This window comes from Sminthopsis crassicaudata, chromosome 5 (assembly GCF_048593235.1).
Source record: "Sminthopsis crassicaudata isolate SCR6 chromosome 5, ASM4859323v1, whole genome shotgun sequence".
Taxonomy (NCBI): domain Eukaryota; kingdom Metazoa; phylum Chordata; class Mammalia; order Dasyuromorphia; family Dasyuridae; genus Sminthopsis; species Sminthopsis crassicaudata.
Window position 1 is genome coordinate 264,367,217 of NC_133621.1, and position 22,060 is coordinate 264,389,276.

Sequence of the window (22,060 nt, forward strand, 5' to 3'; positions counted from 1 at the left end):
TGAACAGACAATTCTCAAATGATGAAATTGAAATTATATCCACTCATATGAAAGAGTGTTCCAAAGCACTACTGATCAGAGAAATGCAAATTAAGACAACTCTGAGATACCACTACACACTAAGATGACAGGAACAAATAATGATGAATGTTGGAGGGGATTTGGGAAAACTGGGACACTAATACATTGTTGGTGGAGTTGTGAAATAATCCAACCATTCTGAAGAGCAATTTGGAACTATGCCCAAAAATTTATCAAACTGTGCATACCATTTGATCCAGCATTGCTGCTATTGGGCTTATATGCCAAAGAAATACTAAAGAGGGGAAAGGGACCTGTATGTGCCAAAATGTTTGTGGCAGTTCTCTTCATAGTGGCTAGAAACTGGAAGATGAATGGATTTCTATCAATTGGAGAATAGTTGGGTAAATTATGGTATATGAAGGTTATGGAATATTATTGCTCTGTAAGAAATGACCAGCAGGACGAATACAGAGAGGTTTGGAAAGACTTACATAAACTGATGCTGAGTGAAATGAATAGAACCAGAAGATCACTGTATAGGTCAATGCTATATGAAGATGTATTCTGATGGAAGTGAATATCTTCAACATAAAGAAGATCCAACTCACTTCCAGTTGATCAATAATGGACAGAAACAACTTCACCCAGAGAAGGAACACTGGGAAGTGAATGTAAATTGTTAGCACTACTGTCTATCAACCCAGGTTACTTATACCTTCGGAATCTAATACTTAACGTGCAACAAGAAAATTGGATTTACACATATATATATTGTATCTATGTTATACTGTAACACATGTAAAATGTATGGGATTACCTTTCATCTAGGGGAGGGAGTAGGAGGGCATAATTTGGAAACATGATTACAAGGGATAATGTTATTTAAAAAATTACTCATGCATATATACTGTCAAAAATTATAATTATAAAATTAAAAAATGATGAATATATGTGATTTGTAGAAAAATATTTATATAGATATATGATGAAATATAAATGACAGTTAAACTCTCCTTCTTCACCAGCCTCATCTCAGTTACCCTCTTCATCTACTCAGGAGAAAAAGCCCCAATCAGCAAGTAACAATGTTTCTCAATAAATACCTTCAATCTAACCATAAGCTTCAAACTAGACTAGTTCTCCATTACTTCATCCTTATCGCACTGTACGTCACATGGTCATCCATAGAAAAATATACTTTAAAGACAGAAATATTAGAAATAAAAAAAAATCACCAAAAGTAATCTAAACTCTGGAAAACAACAACTATATCAGAGAACTTATAAGGACAGAGATATATTGCCTCTTAGAAGATAGGTGAGAGATTATGATGGATCAAGCTATACACCTTGCCCTATATGGTCATTGTGCCATTTGTTCTTCCATAAATCTTTGTTACAAGGGAGAATTTTAATTCCTGAATGCAAGCAAAGTGTTGAGGATGTTCAGAAATGATGGTGATATAAAAACAAAAGGATTCTACAGAACTTATTTTTAATTGTTTAACACTTGGATAACTTTTTCTTTGGCTTCAAATCAACTACTTCTGCTTCAGTTAAATTTAACCAGTGTGTATTGAGCAGAAAATATGTTTAAGACATTGAGCTCACCGCTCCAATTAGGGATATATGTGAAATTTATCCATTCTTGATGATGTACTGAAATTGTTTAACAATAGCAGCAACAAAACCCACCACAGCTCAAACACAAAAACTATTTTCCTAATGCACCTTGCTTTTTTGAAGAGTACCATTTAGCAAATGCTCTGAGTGAATGAATGAATAAATGAGTAAATGAATAAAAATAGAATGCCAAGTACTGTGGTATGCACTGGAGCACTATTAAACCTGAATGAAACTCTATGTAAAACTTTAAAGACTTCCAAAAAAAAAAAAAAACAAAAAAAAACAAAAAAAAAACAAAGCAAAACAAAAAAATCCAAACAACTTATAGGCTATTATGCTGCTAAAAATAAGGTGGCACAAACAAAAATAGGTTGTTTGTGCTGCATTCCGTTTCCTAGAAGTTGATTGCATAATATATAAAATGAACAATATTCACAGATGTCCCTCATATCAATCCATTCCAAACTACAGGCATTTGTATATATTTATTCTGTCTTTCTTTGGTTGGTTCCAAAAAGCTAAGCTGAGGTTCTATAGTATTAGTATATAGGTAGGAAAAAAAAGCAAATCAAAACTGAGGACTATTGAGTTATATAAATTGGGACAGCAAAGTGACACAGTGGATAAAGCATCAAACGTGGAACTAGTAAAACATGAATTCAAATCTGTCCTAAGGTACTAATACACACATAATAATTATTGTGACCTTAGGCAAATCATTTAACTGCCTCAGTTTTCCAATATATCATGTGAACTGAAGAAGGAAAGGGTAAACTCCTATGATATTTTTGCCAAGAAAACCAGAAATAGAATCCCAAATCATCAGATGTAAAGTCCGGATTAGCTCTCTGGAAGACCTTGGGATCAGCCCAAATCTTTGGTCCTAGTGGAGGAGTGAAGGAGACAGGAGACCTATCATGTGGCTGGTCAAAGATGGAATCTGGAATCTGGCATCTTCTCTTGTGTCTGTGGCTGAGAGAGAGTTCCCAGTTGTCTCAAACATTAAATACTTCAGTAGGATTATATCACTACAAACAAACTACACACGCGCCAAGTATAGAATATTACATCATTATATCACATTAAGCACGACACTAAGTATGTGCTTAACTAGAGAATCACTATTTCATCAATCATACTGAGTCTTAAGTATACTTTTTTCAGAGTTCTGGTCCTCTATAATCAGATAGGACTGAACATGATTGAATAACAACAACACAAAAATTGACCCATAATGCATTTTAATTTTATATTCAGCATTGCCTATTAACTAAGATGGATATGATTATTTTGTTTTTTACATAGAAAAGTCTTGTAATTATTAATATTTCAGTTACAAAAGAAATTTGTACTTTAATCTATTATCAGTCAATATTAAGTGCTGTGTTAGATATGTTAGAAAAAACAAAGTTTAAATAAAACACTTTTCTCATAAACCACACAAATTAAAAAGCACCCAGGATACCCACAAAAATAAATGCCATGTAAAATAACGTAAGATAAATCCATAAGAAAAGTTTAATCAGACTTCTGGGGATGGGTTAGGAGAGTGATTGCCTTTCTCTTTTATTTGTTATTTTTCAACTTTAGTTTTTTTTTTAATTAAAAATATAGTTTTCAAAAGAGATACATATAAGATATATACAATAGAAATATATAACAGATTGATACCAGGAACAAGGAGGAAGGAGATCATTCAAACATCCTGAAGCAGCAATGACACAGCAGGAAGAATGAAAAATCCTTATATAGGAAGCCTTAGCTGGGAGACCACAAAGAAAGATTTTTTTTAATGATGTTTTTTTATTAATTTTATAATTATAACATTTTTGACAGTACATATGCATAGATTTTTTTTTACAACATTATCCCTTCTCCTCCCTTCTGTTCTGAATTTTTCCCCTCTTTCCCTCCACACCCTCCCCTAGATGGCAGGCATTCCTAGGCATATTTAATATCTTCTAGTATATCCTAGGTACAATATATATGTGCAAAACCGAATTTTGTTGTTGTTGTTGCAAAGGAAGAATTGTATTCAGAAGGTAAAAATAATCTGGGAAGAAAAAAAAATGCTCACAGTTTTCACTTATTTCCCAGTGTTCCTTTTCTTGGTGTAGCTGATTTTGTCTATCATTGATCAACTGGAATTGGATTAGTTCTTCTCTATGTTGAAGATATCCATTTCCATCAGACTACATCCTCATACAGTATCATCGTTGAAGTGTATAATGATCTCCTAGTTCTGCTCGTTTCACTCAGCATCAATTGATGTAAGTCCCTCCAAGCCTCTCTGTATTCCTCCTATTGGTCATTTCTTACAAAACAATAATATTCCATAACATTCATATAACATAATTTACCCAACCATTCTCCAATTGATGGACATCCATTCATTTTCCAGTTTCCAGCCACTACAAAAATGGCAGCAACAAACATTTTGGCACATACAAGTCCCTTACCCTTCTTTAGTATTTCCTTGGGATATAAGCCCAGTAGCAGCACTGCTGGGTCAAAGGGTATGTGCATTTTGCTAACTTTTTGGGCATAATTTCAGATCGCTCTCCAGAATGGTTGGATTCTTTCACAAATCCACCAACAATGCATCAGTATCCCAGTTTTCCCACATCCCCTCCAACATTCATCATTATTTGTTTCTTCATCTTAGCCAATCTGACAGGTGTGTAGTGGTATCTCAGAGTTGTCTTAATTTGCATTTCTCTGATCAATAGTGATTTGGAACACTCTTTCATATGAGTGGAAATAGTTTTAATTTCATCATCTGAAAATTGTCTGTTCATATCCTTTGACCATTTATCAATTGGAGAATGGCTTCATTTCTTATAAATTAAAGTCAATTCTTTGTATGTAGCGAGCTGTCGTCTCCAGAAGCTGTTGGATCACTCTCTGGGAAGACATCTGCTGTGTCTTCTACTCAAATCTCTCAGACAGATTCTTCTTCCTGTAGAGAACCGTTGTCTCCAGGCAGTTGCTGTTAACTCTTGTCCTTAGAAGTGACTTCCCTTCCTGCAGAGAGCCCCGTCAAGCCTGATGCAATGCAGAGTCTTTTCCTTGAATCTCCTCCAGCTCTTATCCTTCTCCATGTAGACTCACTCTCCAGGCCCACTGTTCTCTCTTTTATTCTCCCAGAGAATGGGCGTGGGATAATGCAAGGGCTTCTGGGAAGAACCACCTCAGCCAATGAGCCTGCTCCTTCCATCAAGTCAACCTGAGTTCTCACCTTGTAATTGTCCAACCTGAATTCTCACCTTGTCACTATCCAGACAACCCGAGTTCTCACTTAGTAATCCTAACATCTCCCCCTTTCTTTTGATTTAGAACATAGGACAGTCATGACCTTGAAACACAAATCCATCAATATGGGAAGTATTACAGATAATTACATAAATGACCTTGAAACATAAATCCATCAATATGGGAAGTATTACAGATAATTACATAAATTACATAAGCACATAGTAACGTAACACATGCTAGAAGTATATAACATAATCATAAATTGAAAATTTATAAATGTCCATAAGTCCATTGTCCATTAGTCTCATCTTGTGGGAGGAAGTCCAATGATTCCTGCTGGTTTTTAAAGTTCTTTAACAGTCTTCTTATTATCCATGCTCTTTCAGTGTCAGATGTTTCTTAGATCTTCTCCTTTATTTTGAGGTCTTTCTCTTTTTCTGTCTCTCTCTGATGGACAAGGCGAATATGACTCGTTGGCACCCATCTGATTCCTTCTCCTGCTGAAGAAATACAAGCAAACCCTCTCTCCCAGGCAGTTAACCTATCTAATTTCCTTCTATTTACCACTTTCTAAATCTCTTCTCATCATCTGACAATTACATTGGAGTTGTTTGCACTGGGCACAGCCCTGTTGGTTTAAAAGGCCTGTATTCTCCCCAAGTGTAATCCATTTTTGCAATCTGATTGCCTTTTGGCTCACTTATTAGGTAATCCCTTTCTGCCATGTGATTGCTTTTCTGCTGGTTGATCAAATCAGAGTCCTGACCTTCTAAAGGCTCTTTGGGTGTAACATCAGCTGCCATCATGCCCCAAGTCTTTTTTGCCTGGGGCCCTGGACCTGGGCTCCTCATCCCATTTCCCTGAATTATTCTACACTCTGATGCCCAATGGAGTCCTCTGTTGCATTTTGGACATGGGGTTTTAGGTCTTCTCTCACCCTGTTTCCTCACTGTATCTCCATACTACACTGAGCTCTTAGATGTCCAATTTTTCCACATTGAAAACATCTCCGAGTTTCTCTAGAAGTCCCTTGCCAGGAGGGACCCTGTCTTTCCACATTCATCATTGTCCGGGTGTAAAAAGCATTTATTCCCACTGTAGCACAGCGTCTTATGATCTCCTCTAAAGGAGCATCTTTGTCTAATCCCCATATAATTCTTTTGCAAATCTCATTGGCATTTTCCTTAGCCAGATGTCTGGTCATTATTTCTGTAGCTGAATTTTCTCCAATAGTTCTTTTGACAGCAGTTTGCAAACGTCCCACAAAATCTGCAAAAGGTTCATTGGGACCTTGCTGTATTTTAGTGAAAGCCTCTCCATGATCTTTCTGTCCAGGAAGGACACCCCAAGCTTTTATTGCAGCTTTAGCAATTTGTTCATATATTGTCATGGTATAATCAGTCTGTTCTGAATTCTCTCCATACTGACCTTCACCAGCTAAGTGCTCAAAAGTGAATTGTGTGTTAACTCCTATTTCCAAATTGCATCTGACTTGAATTTTACATAATTCATGAAATTCCGCAAGCCATAATAAATTTTCTCCAGGTTCCAGGCATATCCTTGCTATGGATTTCCAATCATTCGGGGTTAGGACTTCATAAGACAAACCATCTAGTAACATTTTGACATAAGCTGATGTAGCCCCATAAAGGGTACAACCTTTTTTCAAATCCTTAATTTTATTCAAATCTAAAGGTGCATATCTTCTCCTTTTATTACCTACAGAGTCAATCTCTTCAATCACAGGATATGCATGTATAAAATCACTTATATCCTGTCCTTCTCTCTTAGCTTTAACCAATGCTTTTTCTAATCTTGTCATAGGCTTAGGCTGCTTCACAGGCAATTCTATTTGTGTTTCTGCCTCTTCCTCTCCTCCTTCTTGCTCCACCCATGAAGGGTTAATTGAGGGAGGAGATGGGAGGTGCTCTTGTTGCTGTTGCTCAGAATTGTACTTAACTTCATTGTTATCTGATTCATCCTTTTCACCTAGTTTAGTTGACACTTCCCCATTTTGCTCCTTCATCTCTTCCTTTAGAATAACATTTTTTAAAGCCATTTGGATTAAATTGTAGGTATGAATTGTATCTTTGGAAACTGAGTTTGGTCTGGAACCAAAGGGTAAAATGTCACAAAGGTAATTGTACTGTTCACCTAATTGCTCTCCTACTAATTTCCACTCATCTGGATCCAATTCTTCTTCCAGAGAAAAAGAAGGACATATAACCTTCACAGTTCTTAAAAGTTCAGTAATCTCCTCTAAAATTATAATCAAGCCTTGGCTTTTCATAACCTTGATGATGCTCTCTAAACATTTTCCTTGAACAGAAGGTGTTTGCCCCATTTCAATATAAGAGATTCCTGGTTTAGCCCTTAACAAGTTAAGTTCCTTATTTATCTATTAGCATGCTCACCTAATCTTTAACAAAGTTTCCTCGTTACTCACGGTTCTGGGTCAGAGACACTGAGATCTGGATGGGAGGCTTTTCCACTGGAATCAGGACCGTGTCTGTCCCTGTTCGGGCACCAAATTGCGAATGTCTGGTCTAGCTCCTCTTGTCAGGATAAGCAAAAGTCCTTGCCCCACGTTGGGCACCAATTGTAGCGAGCTGTCATCTCCAGAAGCTGCTGGATCGCTCTCTGGGAAGAGATCTGCTGTGTCGTCTACTCAAATCTCTCAGACAGATTCTTCTTCCTGTAGAGAACCGTTGTCTCCAGGCAGTTGCTGTTAACTCTTGTCCTTAGAAGTGACTTCCCTTCCTGCAGAGAGCCCCGTCAAGCCTGATGCAATGCAGAGTCTTTTCCTTGAATCTCCTCCAGCTCTTATCCTTCTCCATGTAGACTCACTCTCCAGGCCAACTGTTCTCTCTTTTATTCTCCCAGAGAATGGGCGTGGGATAATGCAAGGGCTTCTGGGAAGAACCACCTCAGCCAATGAGCCTGCTCCTTCCATCAAGTCAACCTGAGTTCTCACTTTGTAATTGTCCAACCTGAATTCTCACCTTGTCACTATCCAGACAACCCGAGTTCTCACTTAGTAATCCTAACATTTGTATGTTTTGGATATGAGGCCTTTATCAGAACCTTTAACTGTAAAATGTTTTCCCAATTTGTTACTTCCCTTCTAATCTTGTTTGCATTACTTTTGTTTGTGTAAAAACTTTTTAATTTGATGTAATCAACTTTTTCTATTTTGTGATCAATAATGATCTCTAGGTTTCCTTTGGTCACAAATTCCTTCCTCCTCCACAAGTCTGAGAGGTAACCTATCCTATATTCCTCTTATTTGTTTATGATCTGGTTCTTTATGCCTAGATCATGGACCCAGTTTGATCTTATCTTAGTATGTGGTGTTAAGTGTGGTCCATTCCTAGTTTCTGCCATACTAATTTCCAGTTTTCCCAGCAGTATTTGTCAAATAATGAATTCTTATCCCAAAAGTTGGGATATTTGGGTTTGTCAAACACTAGATTGCTATTTTTATTAACTATCTTGCCCTGTGAACCTAACCTATTCCAGTGATCAACTAGTCTATTTCTTAGCCAATACCAAATGGTTTTAGTGACTGTTGCTTTATAATATAGTTCTAGATCAGGTATAGCTAGACCACCTTCATTTAATTTTTTTTTTCATTACTTCACTTGAAATTCTCGACATTTTGTTGTTCCATATTAATTCTGTTGTTATTTTCTAGGTCATTAAAATAGTTTCTTGGGAGTCTTATTGATATAGCACTAAATAAATAGATTAGTTTAGGGAGTATTGTCATCTTAATTATATTTGCTCGGCCTATCCAAGAGCACTCAATGTCTTTCCAATTATTTAAATTTGACTTTATTTTTGTGGCAAGTGTTTTGTAATTTTGCTAATATAATTCCTGACGTTCCTTTGGTAGATATGTTCCCAAATATTTTATACTATTGTTCGTTATTTTGAATGGAATTTCTCTTTGTATCTCTTGCTCTTGGATTGTGTGGGTAATGTATAAAAATTCTGAGGATTTATATGGATTTATTTTGTATCCTGCAACTTTGCTAAAGTTCTGAATTATTTCTAATAGTTTTTTTAGCTGAGTCTTTGGGGTTCTCTAAATATAACATCATGTCATCTGCAAAGAGTGATAGTTTTTATTTCCTCATTTCCTACTCTAATTCCTTGAATCTCTTTCTCGGCTCTTATTGCCTAGGCTACCGTTTCTAGTACTATATTGCATAGTAATGGGGATAGTGGACAAACTTGTTTCACTCCTGATCTTACTGGGAAAGGTTGCAGTTTATTTCTATTGCATATTATGCTTACTGAAGGTCTTAAATATATGCTCCTGATTATTCTAAGGAATAATCCATTTATTCCTATACTCTCCAGCGTTTTTAGAAGGAATAGATGTTGGACTTTATCAAATGCTTTTTCTGCATCTATTGAGATGATCATATGTTTTTTGTCAATTTGATTATTAATATGGTCAATTATACTAATAGTTTTCCTAATATTAAACCAGCCCTGCATTCCTGTTATAAATCCTACTTGATCATAGTGTATTATCCTGGGGATGATTTTCTGAATTCTATTTGCTGTAAAGGGCCTAGAACCGATCTTCTCTGTGTGGAAGGGAGCCACCCTAATGTCAGTCAACTCCAGAATGTTGCTCCCAGTTGATTAATAGAGCTACATGTCAGTGGATGGGTAGAGCTATGAGTCATCTGGCCATAAAAGGAGAAACCCGACTAGGCATTGATAAGGGAGCTGGCCCCCCCCACGATGGGAGGTTTCAGGGAGGGTCCGACAACCTCTATAAGAGGAATAGCCAGCGGCAACTCGGAGAGACATTTTGGGTGCAGACAATAAAGACCAGTTCTGCTACATGTTGGCTCTCTGTTTGCTTATTCCCCGCTCCTGTCTCCGGAGCGGGGCCGCAGACGTCCGAAGGCTGGTGATAGCGTGAGGCGTGCAGTAAGAAACTTTCAGTTTCCAGTGAAGCTGCAGGAAAGCAGACCCACAACAAGTGGCACCTTGAACAGGGACCTGGGCAGTGTATTCGCTGGAACAAGGAAAGGTAAGTAGAAAGACGCGCTCCTTGATTTTTAGAATCAAGAAGAAGCAAACAGCCTGACTGCTTAGACGCAGTTAGATGAGGCATGGGACAAAAAATAGTTAAAGCCCATATCGAGCCAACAGATTCAGGAGTATATGCTTCATAGCTATATAAACTCTGTAAAAAGAATGGAGTGGATCTTAACTTAAAAGCCTGCAGAGCCTGGATAGAAAAAGTAGAGCTCTGTGTCTGTCTGTGTATGTTTGTCTGCTTTGAATTTTTTGTTCTGTGTTAAAAGTTAGCAAGCTCATAAGAGATAAGAATTCAGCCTCTGTGTTACAGGCTTAGAAAAATAACAGGCTGAATTGTGGAAATTGAAATTCATTCAGAATAGTAATTCTTTCAGAGTGGTTCAAAATGTATTGGTCTTAAAAATTTTGTGATTTTAAACTTTTTAACCTGTTGTACCAATTTGTAAGTAAAACAAACAAACAAAAAAAAACTTGACTATTTTAAACTGGTGGGAAAGTTTTCTCTGAAAAGCAGATTTTCAAAGCCTGCTAAAGGGGAGTAACGGCATTACAATCTTATCTGCTTAATACCGCCTGGGAAGCTTCTTACTAGTGGCCTTGAAGCACTCAGGCAGAAGAAAAAAAAAACAAAAAAACAAAAAAACAAAAAAACAAAAAACTATTTGGTTTGCTTCTGAAACATTGGGTAATTTGTTATCATTATGGGTTATGAATCTTGAAGTTTAAAGTTTAAAAAAAAAGGTGATTAAAGAAAAGGGCCAAGAGAGATTGATTTGCAAAATTAAATAATAGTTTAAATGAAGCATCTAGTCAGAAGAGTTATTGGTTTGGAAGTGTTTAAAGTATGTCAGAGAAAGTTTGAGTAAGTAGGCATTGGGAAGAGAGAAACAGAGAGATGGGACAGGAGAATAAAGGTGATTTAAGAAGGATTTATTAGTGGGAGCAAATGATTTCAAGAAGAAATCAGTGGGGAAAAGAAGGAACTTGTTGGAAAAGGTAGTCACGGAGAGGTGACTGTGAGATGGAATGTATTTTTGCAGGGGTAGAGCAGCAATAGGAAGCTGCAGCTGTTTCTGGTTGAAGAAAGCAAACTGATTTAAAGGGATTCAAAATTCTTCCTTATATCCAATATTTGAAACCAAGGATTTGTTTTTAAGGAAATATGTTATGTCTTTACTTTAACATCTGAAAACTTTACAACTAAACAGGCTTATTGCTCAGACTCCTCCCTTAGGGTTTCAACAGTGCATGAGTTCTAGCTTGGAGACGGGGTCCTGGTTAGGACATGGAAGGAGGACAAGCTGACCCTGAGCTGGAAAGGACTGTTCCAGATCCAGATACAGCAGTGCTACATAGGAAAGAGAGTGGGCTCTGAGGGTGTGGACTTCCCAACTGAATGCAGAGAACAAGCTGAGACAAACATTGAAAAGCAACTGATAAACTGTGCATGTAAAATCTTGATAGTGGTATTGAAACCTCACTATTAGATAAAATATCTATTACTGACACCTCCCCCTCCTACAAAACATCCTCCATCAATCATAAGAGTTCCTAAAACTTGTACCAATAATGTAACTTTTCCTCCTCTGATGAATTGTGTTAGAAAGAAAAGAACCTGGTATGACACTTTATTTGGTGGTGCTGGAACTGGTTTCGGTATAGTTAATTCAATAGACCTTGAGATCTTGGCCAGCAGACTGCGCAGTGCTGGACAAGCTGTTTCTCAGGCTTTGACTGTAAATGCTCAAATAGTTGCCCACGACGATTCTACTCCACCAAAATACATTATAATATCAAGGCCAATTTCTACAGATTTTTGATGATAGTATTATTACTAGTTTGGGTTTTACTGGAAATATTAGTAAATTATTTAAGTGGACCAAATGCTCTTTACAAAATATGTATACCTAGATATAAAAGGAAAATGCTCAGAGATTGTTGCAATGTGGGATTATATGTTTAATTTACCAGAAGCATGGAAAAACAATGACCTGAAAATGCTATGTGTACTTTTTTTTTTGGTGTACTGGAACTATTGTGTATTGTCAAGTTAAGATATGGACTGTTATGTGTTAATTTCATGTATTACCTTTTGTCTTACCTGATTACTTTGCTTTACTTCATATATATGGATATCCTGAACAGATCTTAAGTTATGAAGAAACTATTAGAGTCTTATCAGTGCGCATTAAATGAACATCAAATACAGACTCTTATAGCTGCAGGACAACTTATCGAGGCCTCTCATTTAGTAACATCGGATACTAACCACCATTGGTATGATTTCTTATTTAGATCAGGTAGCGCTACCATTTATTTTAATAGTTTAGCCATACCCATATTATTATTATTGTTCTTTTTGTAATTATGTATGTGTAATTGTCATATGTATTGGAAAATGAAATTAATTTACTCTAATTTCACCCCACTAGCTCAGTCCTCTTATTATTTTCGTGATCTTAAGGCCAAATAATTAAGAAATTTAAAATTTCATATTAGCATTATAAGCTCACTCAAATCTAACAGGCCTCAGCTTCCAAATTATGGGAACTTGACCGTTCCATGAACTCTGTATATTTTTGACACTAGATGCTAGGAACTAGCCATTCCTAGAGATGTTTGTGCTCCAGAGAAGAGTGGCTCCCTCCCTGGGCATAGACAATTAATAAAGAACTGTCAAGATACAGACGATACAGAACGAGTCAACTAGTGAAGCCCTTCCGTACCCCGCACCTGCACAGATGTATGTGCCAAACCCTTATATAAATTTTTGGCAAAAATCCTTCTTTGTCTATAGACATGATAAGAAAATTAACTAGAATGAACAGAACCTTAAAAACTATGCTCATTAAACAAAAAGGGGGAATGGGATGCAAGAAAATAACTCAACAAGATATTGATAAAGCTCTCTTCACTATCAATTTTTTGAAATTTGACGATGAGGGATTAACCCCAGCCATGAAGGCTTTAGTTGAAAATACCATGGGTAATAAACCAGAAAGAAAATAAATGACAGAAAAATCGGAAAATGATTCCAAAGAATTAAGATTGGAAAAGATAATGTATAAAGATGAGAATAACGTTTGGAAAGGCCCTTACAAAGTTATTGTGAGAGGCAAAGGATTTGTTTGTGTCTCAACAGGGGAAAAGGAGAAAAGATGGATCCCGATCAGAAGGACCAGGTTGGTACGAGAAAAAGAAGATGAATCCATCGGGGCAGAGGAGAAAGGAGGAGAAATGGAAAAAACCGAACCCAACGAGCAAAGAGAAGAGAAGGAAGACGAGAAACTCAAATGCAAATGAATCAAATTGCATGCATGTTGTTAGGATTAAGTAGCCTGATAGGAGGGGTGAAGAGTGAGGAGAGAAATATGATTGCAGATTTGTCTAGTTTTCAAATGGTCACTTGGCGTCATCAGCCTATACCATTAGCCACGTTAGGAAATGTTTCCTTTTTGGAAGGGATGGGGGCGTACAAAGAATCAAAACTATGGAAGGAACATTTTAAGAAGCTCACTTTCATTACTCGGGATGTCCCTTTATGCCTGACATATAACTTAAAGATAAGTTCATGCATTATGCTGGAACCTTTTAGAATTAAGCAATCATCCCACAAAACGAGCGACCTAAATGACTTGACTAGCGAGATGATAGTTGAGATGTTGGTTGTTCCCCACGTGGAACATGAGATAGAAGATAAAGTTGAAAGTCCCCTTCCCCCTTGTACCCCGGTTATGAACTCGCCTTTATTTTCACCTTTGATCAGTTGTTCCACGGGCGTGTTTCGTAAAGGGCCCTTTTTGCCAGAAGTTAATATCAGCTTTTGGAATGGGGAGACAGATGAGGCACCGGTACTGGTTGCACCAACACCCATAGTGGAAGGGCATATTCAGAATCACCTATGGAAGATAGGTCTGACACTAGCAATTACGAATATTTCAGTTATAATTAATGGTCCTCTACATGAACATCCTACCGAACTGCTGGTGCTGCTGCATAGAGTTTGGAAGAAGGATTTTGGAGAAAGGTTTGGAAGTTTACTAGGGAAAAATACTACCTGCTTTAAACACTCTAGGGTTAATCAGATTCAGACTTGCTTCCCTTTTAAAGGTAGAGTTCAGTCATTTGATGGTGCAGCCTTTTTATTATGTTTGATAGCGTCAGTTGAGCGAGTCAATGATACCTAGAGGGCATCCTGCTATGACGCGATTATCACCAATGAAATTGGGGAAAAGACCTTAGCCTTTAACAGCGGGGTTATATTTTTATTGAAGAGTCCCCCTATCACCCCACGCCCTCCTTCTGAGGGTAAGAAACAAGATGGCAAGGGTATGATTCCAATGTATACTCTACACGCGGCTAAGGCACCAACTCATTGGGCTATAACTCCTAATCTTCCCAAATTACAAATGATGACATGGGTTCATGAAAGTATCCCTTTAAAATTGACTGGTAATGGCTCATTCTTGGTAGGCTCACACATTCACCCAGGGTACCCAGAGCGACAACCTCAAATGTTTAAACAAAGTAAAGACAGCCTAACTTTTATGACAACCCACTTGCCACTGTGCATAGTTCTTGAGGGACAAGGGAATGATTGGTATGCAACCATGAAAAGGCTGAATAGAAGTCATCTGCTACACAGTAATGATGAGTTAAATAATATAAGTACCAGTATGATGGTGCAGATGAAGGAAATACATGGGAAAAATACAATGAATGCTGTGAGACAGCGACGTACTGATTTGCCGAGTTGTATAGACTCAAAGTTGGGTGTAGTTTTTGGACAATTAAGGGAATGCAGTACAGGACTAATGAGGAAAAGCATATCTTTGCAAGATGGCACTGTGAACTTGACGTTTTGGGATCGGAATGCCGATTCTCACTCTCAACTAATTGCTCCTGTATTCTATTCTAATCATGTCCTGCAGCCACATCTGTGGAAAGTGGGATTAGTTACAAATAGGATAAAAATGCAGTTATATATATCTAATAATCAGGACAGGGAGTTGACTTTTACCCAATGGCATCGGGTTTTTGGCAATAAGAATTCCACTTGTAGACGGGGAGTTTTTCCAAATAGTACATTGTGTTATAGCTTTGAAGGACAATTGTGGACTCTGGGTAATGCATTGTTCCTGATATGTTTGAACTCAAACTATAAGATAACCAAAGCAGAAGGGGTTCTTCAAGGACTGTTGAAAAATCTGCACCATAGAGGAAAACGGGAAGGTGGCAGTATGTTTTTATTACTGGCGGCCTTGGCTCTGAGTATCTCAGAGGAATTCCAGATAAGAGAACTGAATACACAATTAACTATTGTGGCAGAGAAGCTGCAGAAGTACATGACTGAAAATGACTTGGCCTGGAGACACCAGGAGGCCATAGACTCTATGCTGATTTCTCAAATAACTCAACTGCAATATGTTTCCTTGGAGTTAGTGAAACAACAAGCTTTGTTGTCCCGATATGTGAAACTTACTTGTAGCTTTTTATATCGTGCCTCTTGTATATTACCTGTGTTATATAATTGCTCTGATTATGCATATCTTGAACGTCTTTTACGTAATGCTTCTATGCAAACGTCTTTACAAAATGAATTAATGGCCCTTGACAAAATTATAAATGGATTGGAGAATGTGACAATTGATTTCAATAAGCAATGGGAGGAATCGACCTCCTCTTTGATGGCATGGTTGAATGGGCTTGACTATCACAATGTAATTCATTGGTTAATTCTTGGGTGTGTTGCCCTAGTCCTTGTACTGTTAATGTTGTGTTTTTTGCCTTTGATAATTCGAGCCATACTTTTTGCACTATGTCTGTCTCTGACAGAACTGAAGGCATCTAATGTCTTAAATGCCAAAGGAGATTTGTAATCAACCCCTGATCAATGAGCCTAATGTTGTATATGTATTTCGATATTATCTATTTGTATTTCCATTTCTGGTGCTCTGGATATTTTCTATTTTGATATTTTTCATAATTGATATTCCTGATGCTCTACCCCCATTTATGTCCTTCCAAGTTGTGATGGCTGCTTAACCGCCCTCTTATTAAACAAAAAGGGGGAATTGTAAAGGGCCTAGAACCGATCTTCTCTGTGTGGAAGGGAGCCGCCCTAATGTCAGTCAACTCCAGAATGTTGCTCTGAGTTGATTAATAGAGCTACATGTCAGTGGATGCGTAGAGCTATGAGTCATCTGGCCATAAAAGGAGAAACCCAGCTAGGCATTGATAAGGGAGCTGGCCCCGCCCACGATGGGAGGTTTCAGGGAGGGTCCGACAACCTCTATAAGAGGAATAGCCAGCGGCAGCTCGGAGAGACATTTTGGGTGCAGACAATAAAGACCTGCTACATGTTGGCTCTCTGTTTGCTTATTCCCCGCTCCTGTCTCCGGAGCGGGGCCGGAGACGTCCGAAGGCTGGTGATAGCGTGAGGCGTGCAGTAAGAAACTTTCAGTTTCCAGTGAAGCTGCAGGAAAGCAGACCCACAACAATTTGCTAATATCTTATTTAAGATTTTAACATCAATATTCATTAAGGAAATTGGTCTATAGTTTTCTTTCTCAGTTTTCAATCTACCTGGTTTAGGTATCAGTACCATGTGTGTGTCATAAAAGGAATTTGATTGGACTCCTTTAATCCCTATTTTTTCAAATAGTTTATATAACATTGGGGCTAATTGTTCTTTAAATGTTTGGTAAAATTCACATGTAAATCCATCTGGTCCTGGGGATTTTTTCTTAGGGAGTTGGTTGATAGTTTGTTCTATTTCTTTTTCTGAAATGGGACTATATAGACTACTTACTTCTTTCTCTGTTAATCTGGTGAAGCTAAAATTTTGAAGGAATTCTTCCATTTCATTTAAGTTATCGAATTTATTGGCACAAAGTTGAGCAAAGTAGTTCCTAACAATTGTTCCAGTTTCCTCTTCATTGGTGGTGAGTTCTCCCTTTTCATTTTCAAGACTAACAATTTGCTTTTTCTCTTTCCTTGTTTTAGTCAGGTTTACAAAGGGTTTGTCTATTTTGTTGGTTTTTTCATAGAACCAACTCTTAGTTGATTTAATTAATTAAATGTTTATTTTTTTTTACTTTCAATTTTATTAATGTCACCTTTTATTTTTAGAATTTCAAGTTTCATATTTGTCTGGGGGTTTTTAATTTGTTGCTCTTCTAGCCATTTTACTTTAAAGCCCAATTCGTTGGCCCTCTCTTTCTCTCTTTTATGCAAGTAGGCTCTAAAGATATAAAACTTCCCCTTATTACTGCTTTGGCTGTATCCCACACATTTTGGTATGATGTCTCATTATTGTCATTTTCTTGGGTGAAGTTATTAATTATGTCTATGATTTGCTGTTTTATCCAATCATTCTTTAGTATGAGATTATTTAGTTTCCAATTATTTTTTGGTCTATTTTCCCCTGGCTTTTTACTGAATGTAATTTTAATTACATTGTAGTCTGAAAAGGATGCATTTACTATTTCTGCCTTGCTGCATTTGATTTTGAGGTTTTTATCCTAGTATATGATCAATTTTTGTATAGGTTCCATAAACTGTTTAGAAGAAAGTATACTCCTTCCTGTCTCCATTTAGCTTTCGCCAAAGATCTATCATATCAAACTTTTCTAGTATTCTATTTATTTCTTTGACTTCTTTCTTATTTATTTTGTGGTTTGATTTATCTAATTCTGATAGTGCAAGATCTCCCACTATTATAGTTTTGCTGTCTATTTCTTTTTGCAGCTCTCTTAATTTCTCTTTTAAGAATTTAGATGCTGCACCACTTAGTGTGTATATGTTTAATATTGATACTGCTTCATTATTGATGCTACCCTTTAGCAGGATATAATGCCCTTCCTTATCTCTTTTAATTAGATCAAATTTTTTTTTTGCTTGATCTGAGATGAGGATGGCTACCCCTGCTTTTTTGGCTTTGCCTGAAGCATAGTAGATTCTGCTCCACCCTTTTCCTTTTAGTTTGAATGTATCACCCTCTTTCAGGTGTGTTTCCTGTACACAACATATAGTAGGATTCTGACTTTTAATCCAGTTTACTAACTTCTTCCTCTTTATGAGGGAGTTTACTCCATTCACATTTATGGTTAGAATGACTAATTCTATATTGCTTGCCATCCTATTAACCCCTGCTTATCTTTTTCTCCTTTCCTTCGCTCTTACCCCCCTACCCAGTATTAAACTTGTGAACACCACTTGCTTTTCATAGCCCTCCCTTTTTAGTATCCCTCCCCTACCTTAAAGTTCCTCTTCCTATTTTACCCCTTTTTCTCATAATTTCTGTTTTTACTTTCCCCTTAGCTTACTCCTTCCCTTTCACTTTTCAATGAAGTGGAAGAAGTTTCACCAAAAATTGAATATGTCTATTGATACACACTATATTCATCTCTCTCCTTTCTTTCTCTCAGATATAATAGGTGAACTTTGCCTCTTCATGAGATGTAGTACCACCACTTTACCCTTTTTTATGATAAAATTTCCTTTCCACCTCTAGTTTCTAGGACAAATTATACCTGTGTTCTTTGCACATCTTTATGGCAGAAATATAGGTCTCAAGATTTCTTTTTACCTTTTTATCAATCTCTTGAGTTCTGCATTTGAAGATCAAACATTTTGTGTAGGTCTGGTTTTTTCATCAAGAATAGATGGAATTCATTTATTTCATTAAATATCCATCTTCTTCCCTGGAAAACGGTGCTCATTTTTGCTGAGTAAGTTATTCTTGGCTGCATACCAAGTTCCTTAGCCTTTTGGAATATCATATTCCAGGTCCATCGTTCTTTCAATGTGGATGCTGCTAGATCCCAGGTTATCCTTATTGTGGCTCCTCCATATCTGAATTGCTTTTTTCTAGCAGCTTCCAGTATTTTTTCCTTTGGTTGACGATTCTTGAACTTGGCCAGTATATTTCTTGGCGTTTTGATTTTAGGGTTCCTTTCAGTAGGTGATCGATGAATTTTTTCAATGTCTATTTTACCCTCTTTTTCCAAAATGTCTAGGCAATTCTCTTTGATAATTTCCTGGAAAATAGTGTCCAGGCTCTTTTTTTCCTCACATTTTTCAGGGAGTCTGATCATTCTCAAATTGTCTCTTCTGGATATGTTTTCCATTTCTGTTGTCTTTCCAATAAGGTACTTGACATTATTTTCAATTGTTTCAGTTTTCTGGTTTTGCTTGACTATTTCTTGGTTTTTCCTTGAATCATTCATTTCTACTTGTTTGAGGCTAATTTTCATTGATGTATTTTCTTCACTCACTTTTTTATATTTTTTGTAATTGTCCAATTGAGATTTTATCTTCTAAGGAATTTTTTTTCCACTTCATCCATTTTATTTTTCAGAGAGCTGTTTTCTTTTTCCAACTCACTAATCCTGTTTTCCTTGAAGTTGTTTACCTTTTCAATTCACTAATTTTATTTCTCAATGATTTGTTTTCTTTATCCACTCTGTCTTTAAATGCATGGAATGACTTCTCCAGGCTCCCTTGCCAAGCTTCCCTTTCCTTTTCCCATTTCTCTTCTAGCTCTCTTGTGAGAGCCTTTTTGATTTCCTCTATGAGATTATTTTGTATTAAGGAGCAGCTCATATCCCCCTTAGGGGATTTCTCTGGAGACAGTCTGCTTTTAGTGTCCTCAGAATTTGAAGTCTGCTTTCTCTCCATACAGAAGCTGTCAATGGTTAGAGCCCTTTTGAACTTTGTGTTCATTTTGTCAGAGCGAGAATCAAAGAAAACAAATTGACAAGAGAAACAATTGGTCTGTTTTGGGGGGGATGGGGCTGGATGGTGTTAAGGAGACTCCTCTACAGACTGAGGGAGACAGCATCAAGGCCCTAATAGGACAGTGATGACTATGCTGTGTCTGAAAGTGCTGAGTCATTCCAAGTGGGTGTGGGTGTGGCTAGTTCTGGAGAGAAACTAGCTCTCTGGGGTTTTATTCTTCACCTCTGGTAATTACACCCTCTCAGCTGCTCCTGGCTTGCTGCCAAGATGGAACATCCACACTGGGGTAAAAGTCTTTTAGCAGAAACAGAAGAGATGGTACCCCTCTCCCCTCTGGTCTGAGCTGTGTAAGCTGTCTTTCTCGCTCTGGCTTGCCTGCCCTCAGTCTGTGACGAGTCTGTTTGACCCTCCTCCGAGCAATCACAGACCTTTTCTTGCAAATTTCAAGGATGTCTTCTATTGGTCATTATTTGTGGGTTTCTTTTCTAGTCAAGCATTAACTCCAAGGCTTGTCATGAAGTAAGTCCTGAGAGAAAACATGGAGCTCAAGCAGCTGTCTGCCTTCATGCTGCCATCTTAGCCAGAAGTCCACAAAAAAATTTGAAAAACTACTTTTCCAAATTTGGTGAACTTGAAGACCATCCAATCACTGTAAAGTTACATCCAATCACATGGTGATCAAGGGGTTTTGACTTTGTACTGTTTCAAAAATCAGAGAGTATAGATAAGGTTATGGAACAGAAAAAACACAAACTGATTTGCAGAATGTTTCCAAGGGTCAAAGTCAAGAGGAAAAAAGAACATATTCGTTTTTGTTGTTGTGGCTGCCTTTCCTCAGTTACCCTTGAGAAAATAAGGGAGTACTATTGTGATTTTGGTGAGATGGACTCTGTAGAGCTCCTTCTCAAATACAGCACAAGATATAGATTGTGCTTTACTACTTTTCAGGAAGAAATAATGAAGAAATAATGGAAAAGATATATTTTGAGTTTATTAATCAGAAATCTATTTAATGTGAGATTCAATTAAAAAAAGAGAAAAAAATCTAAATATTTTGAGGAGTTTCCCAGAGCATAAGAAAAATATTTACATGAGGAAAATGTCTCTAGAAAATGATTCAGAGGAAATCAAAGTGTTTGCATAATTCTGCTTACCACTCCCATTCCACCATTTTTATATTTACATATCATTTTGTAGATACTACTAGATTCATATATTGCCTCCCCTAATGGAATGTAAACTCTTGGAGAACAGAGACGGTTTCCTTCTTTGGATTTCTATCCTCAAAATCAATATGAAGACATTTTCAAAGTATCTCTGAAGAACTTTGGAATCAACTGGAGTCACTGGCACTTAACCATCTAGCATGGCATGTCCACATCAAAGAAATGCCATGCTTTATAAACAAAAATTCAGTAGCTCAGAAGAAATGTGAGATGTGCAAATTTAGAGACATTTCTCTTTTAAATTTTCATATGAACTATCTGTACCAGATCCTTAGTAAAGCCTTTCAAACACATAATGGTCTGAGCACTCCCATTTGATTACACTGTACCTTGACCCCAATATAGTGATGTTGTTTTGGTCCTCTATAAGAATAAAGAACAACAATCCCCAACATTTAGCATAGTGCCATTGCATATAGCAAGTGGCTAATAAATTCTTATTGATTAATTTCTTGCTTGATTACTTAACTGATAGGCGACATTGGTGTTTTATGAGACTAACTCCAACTTAATTTTCCTTTTCTTCCCTTGGTTCCAGCTTAAATTCACTTCTATCTAAAATAAGTTAAGGAATTAATTAATTCATTCATTCGTTTTGTAAAAAGAATTGATTCGTATACTTACTTGCAAACCTCAGTGAGATTCAGTTTCTTCATTTGAAAATTTAGGGAGATGGATTAAGGTACCTCCAAGTTTTCTTATATCTTTATATCCATGATCCTATGAAAAAAGCTATGGTAATAATGATACATGCACATACACACACACACACACACACACACACACACACACAAATTTCTATGTCTGTCTTTCTAGCATGTTTTTGTAGTAGTTCTGGCACATTCTCAGGGATTTTCATAGGGGGCATTTAAGAATTGTCATTATCATTAAATTGTGTGATTTTCTTGCCCAAGTGCTATCATTAATATTAGTACACACACATGTATATATATATGTATATATATATATATATATATATATATATATATATATATATATATATATATATATATATATAGGCCGAGTGCAAGAATGAATTTATTCTGAATTTTCAAAACTATATATTGCTTCCCCCCATTTTAATATTTTTTTACACTTGCTGCCAATAGAGCTCCTGTGACTTCC

General features: G+C 36.9%; 1 protein-coding gene across 2 annotated transcripts; it reads left to right on the forward strand.

The window, feature by feature from the left end:
* Positions 1–9,727: 9,727 nt before the first annotated feature.
* LOC141544569 (uncharacterized) lies at positions 9,728–16,330 on the forward strand. 2 transcript variants are annotated; one of them, XM_074270920.1, is made up of 2 exons: positions 9,728–10,709; positions 10,883–16,330. In XM_074270920.1, the coding sequence occupies exon 2, from the start codon at positions 14,300–14,302 to the stop codon at positions 15,845–15,847; it is 1,548 nt and encodes a 515-aa protein (XP_074127021.1). In that variant the 5' UTR covers positions 9,728–10,709; positions 10,883–14,299; the 3' UTR covers positions 15,848–16,330. The 2 variants fall into 2 exon arrangements, with proteins under 2 accessions (XP_074127021.1, XP_074127022.1); XM_074270921.1 differs by having other exon boundaries at positions 9,753–9,957; positions 13,111–16,330.
* The last annotated feature ends 5,730 nt before the right edge of the window (positions 16,331–22,060 follow it).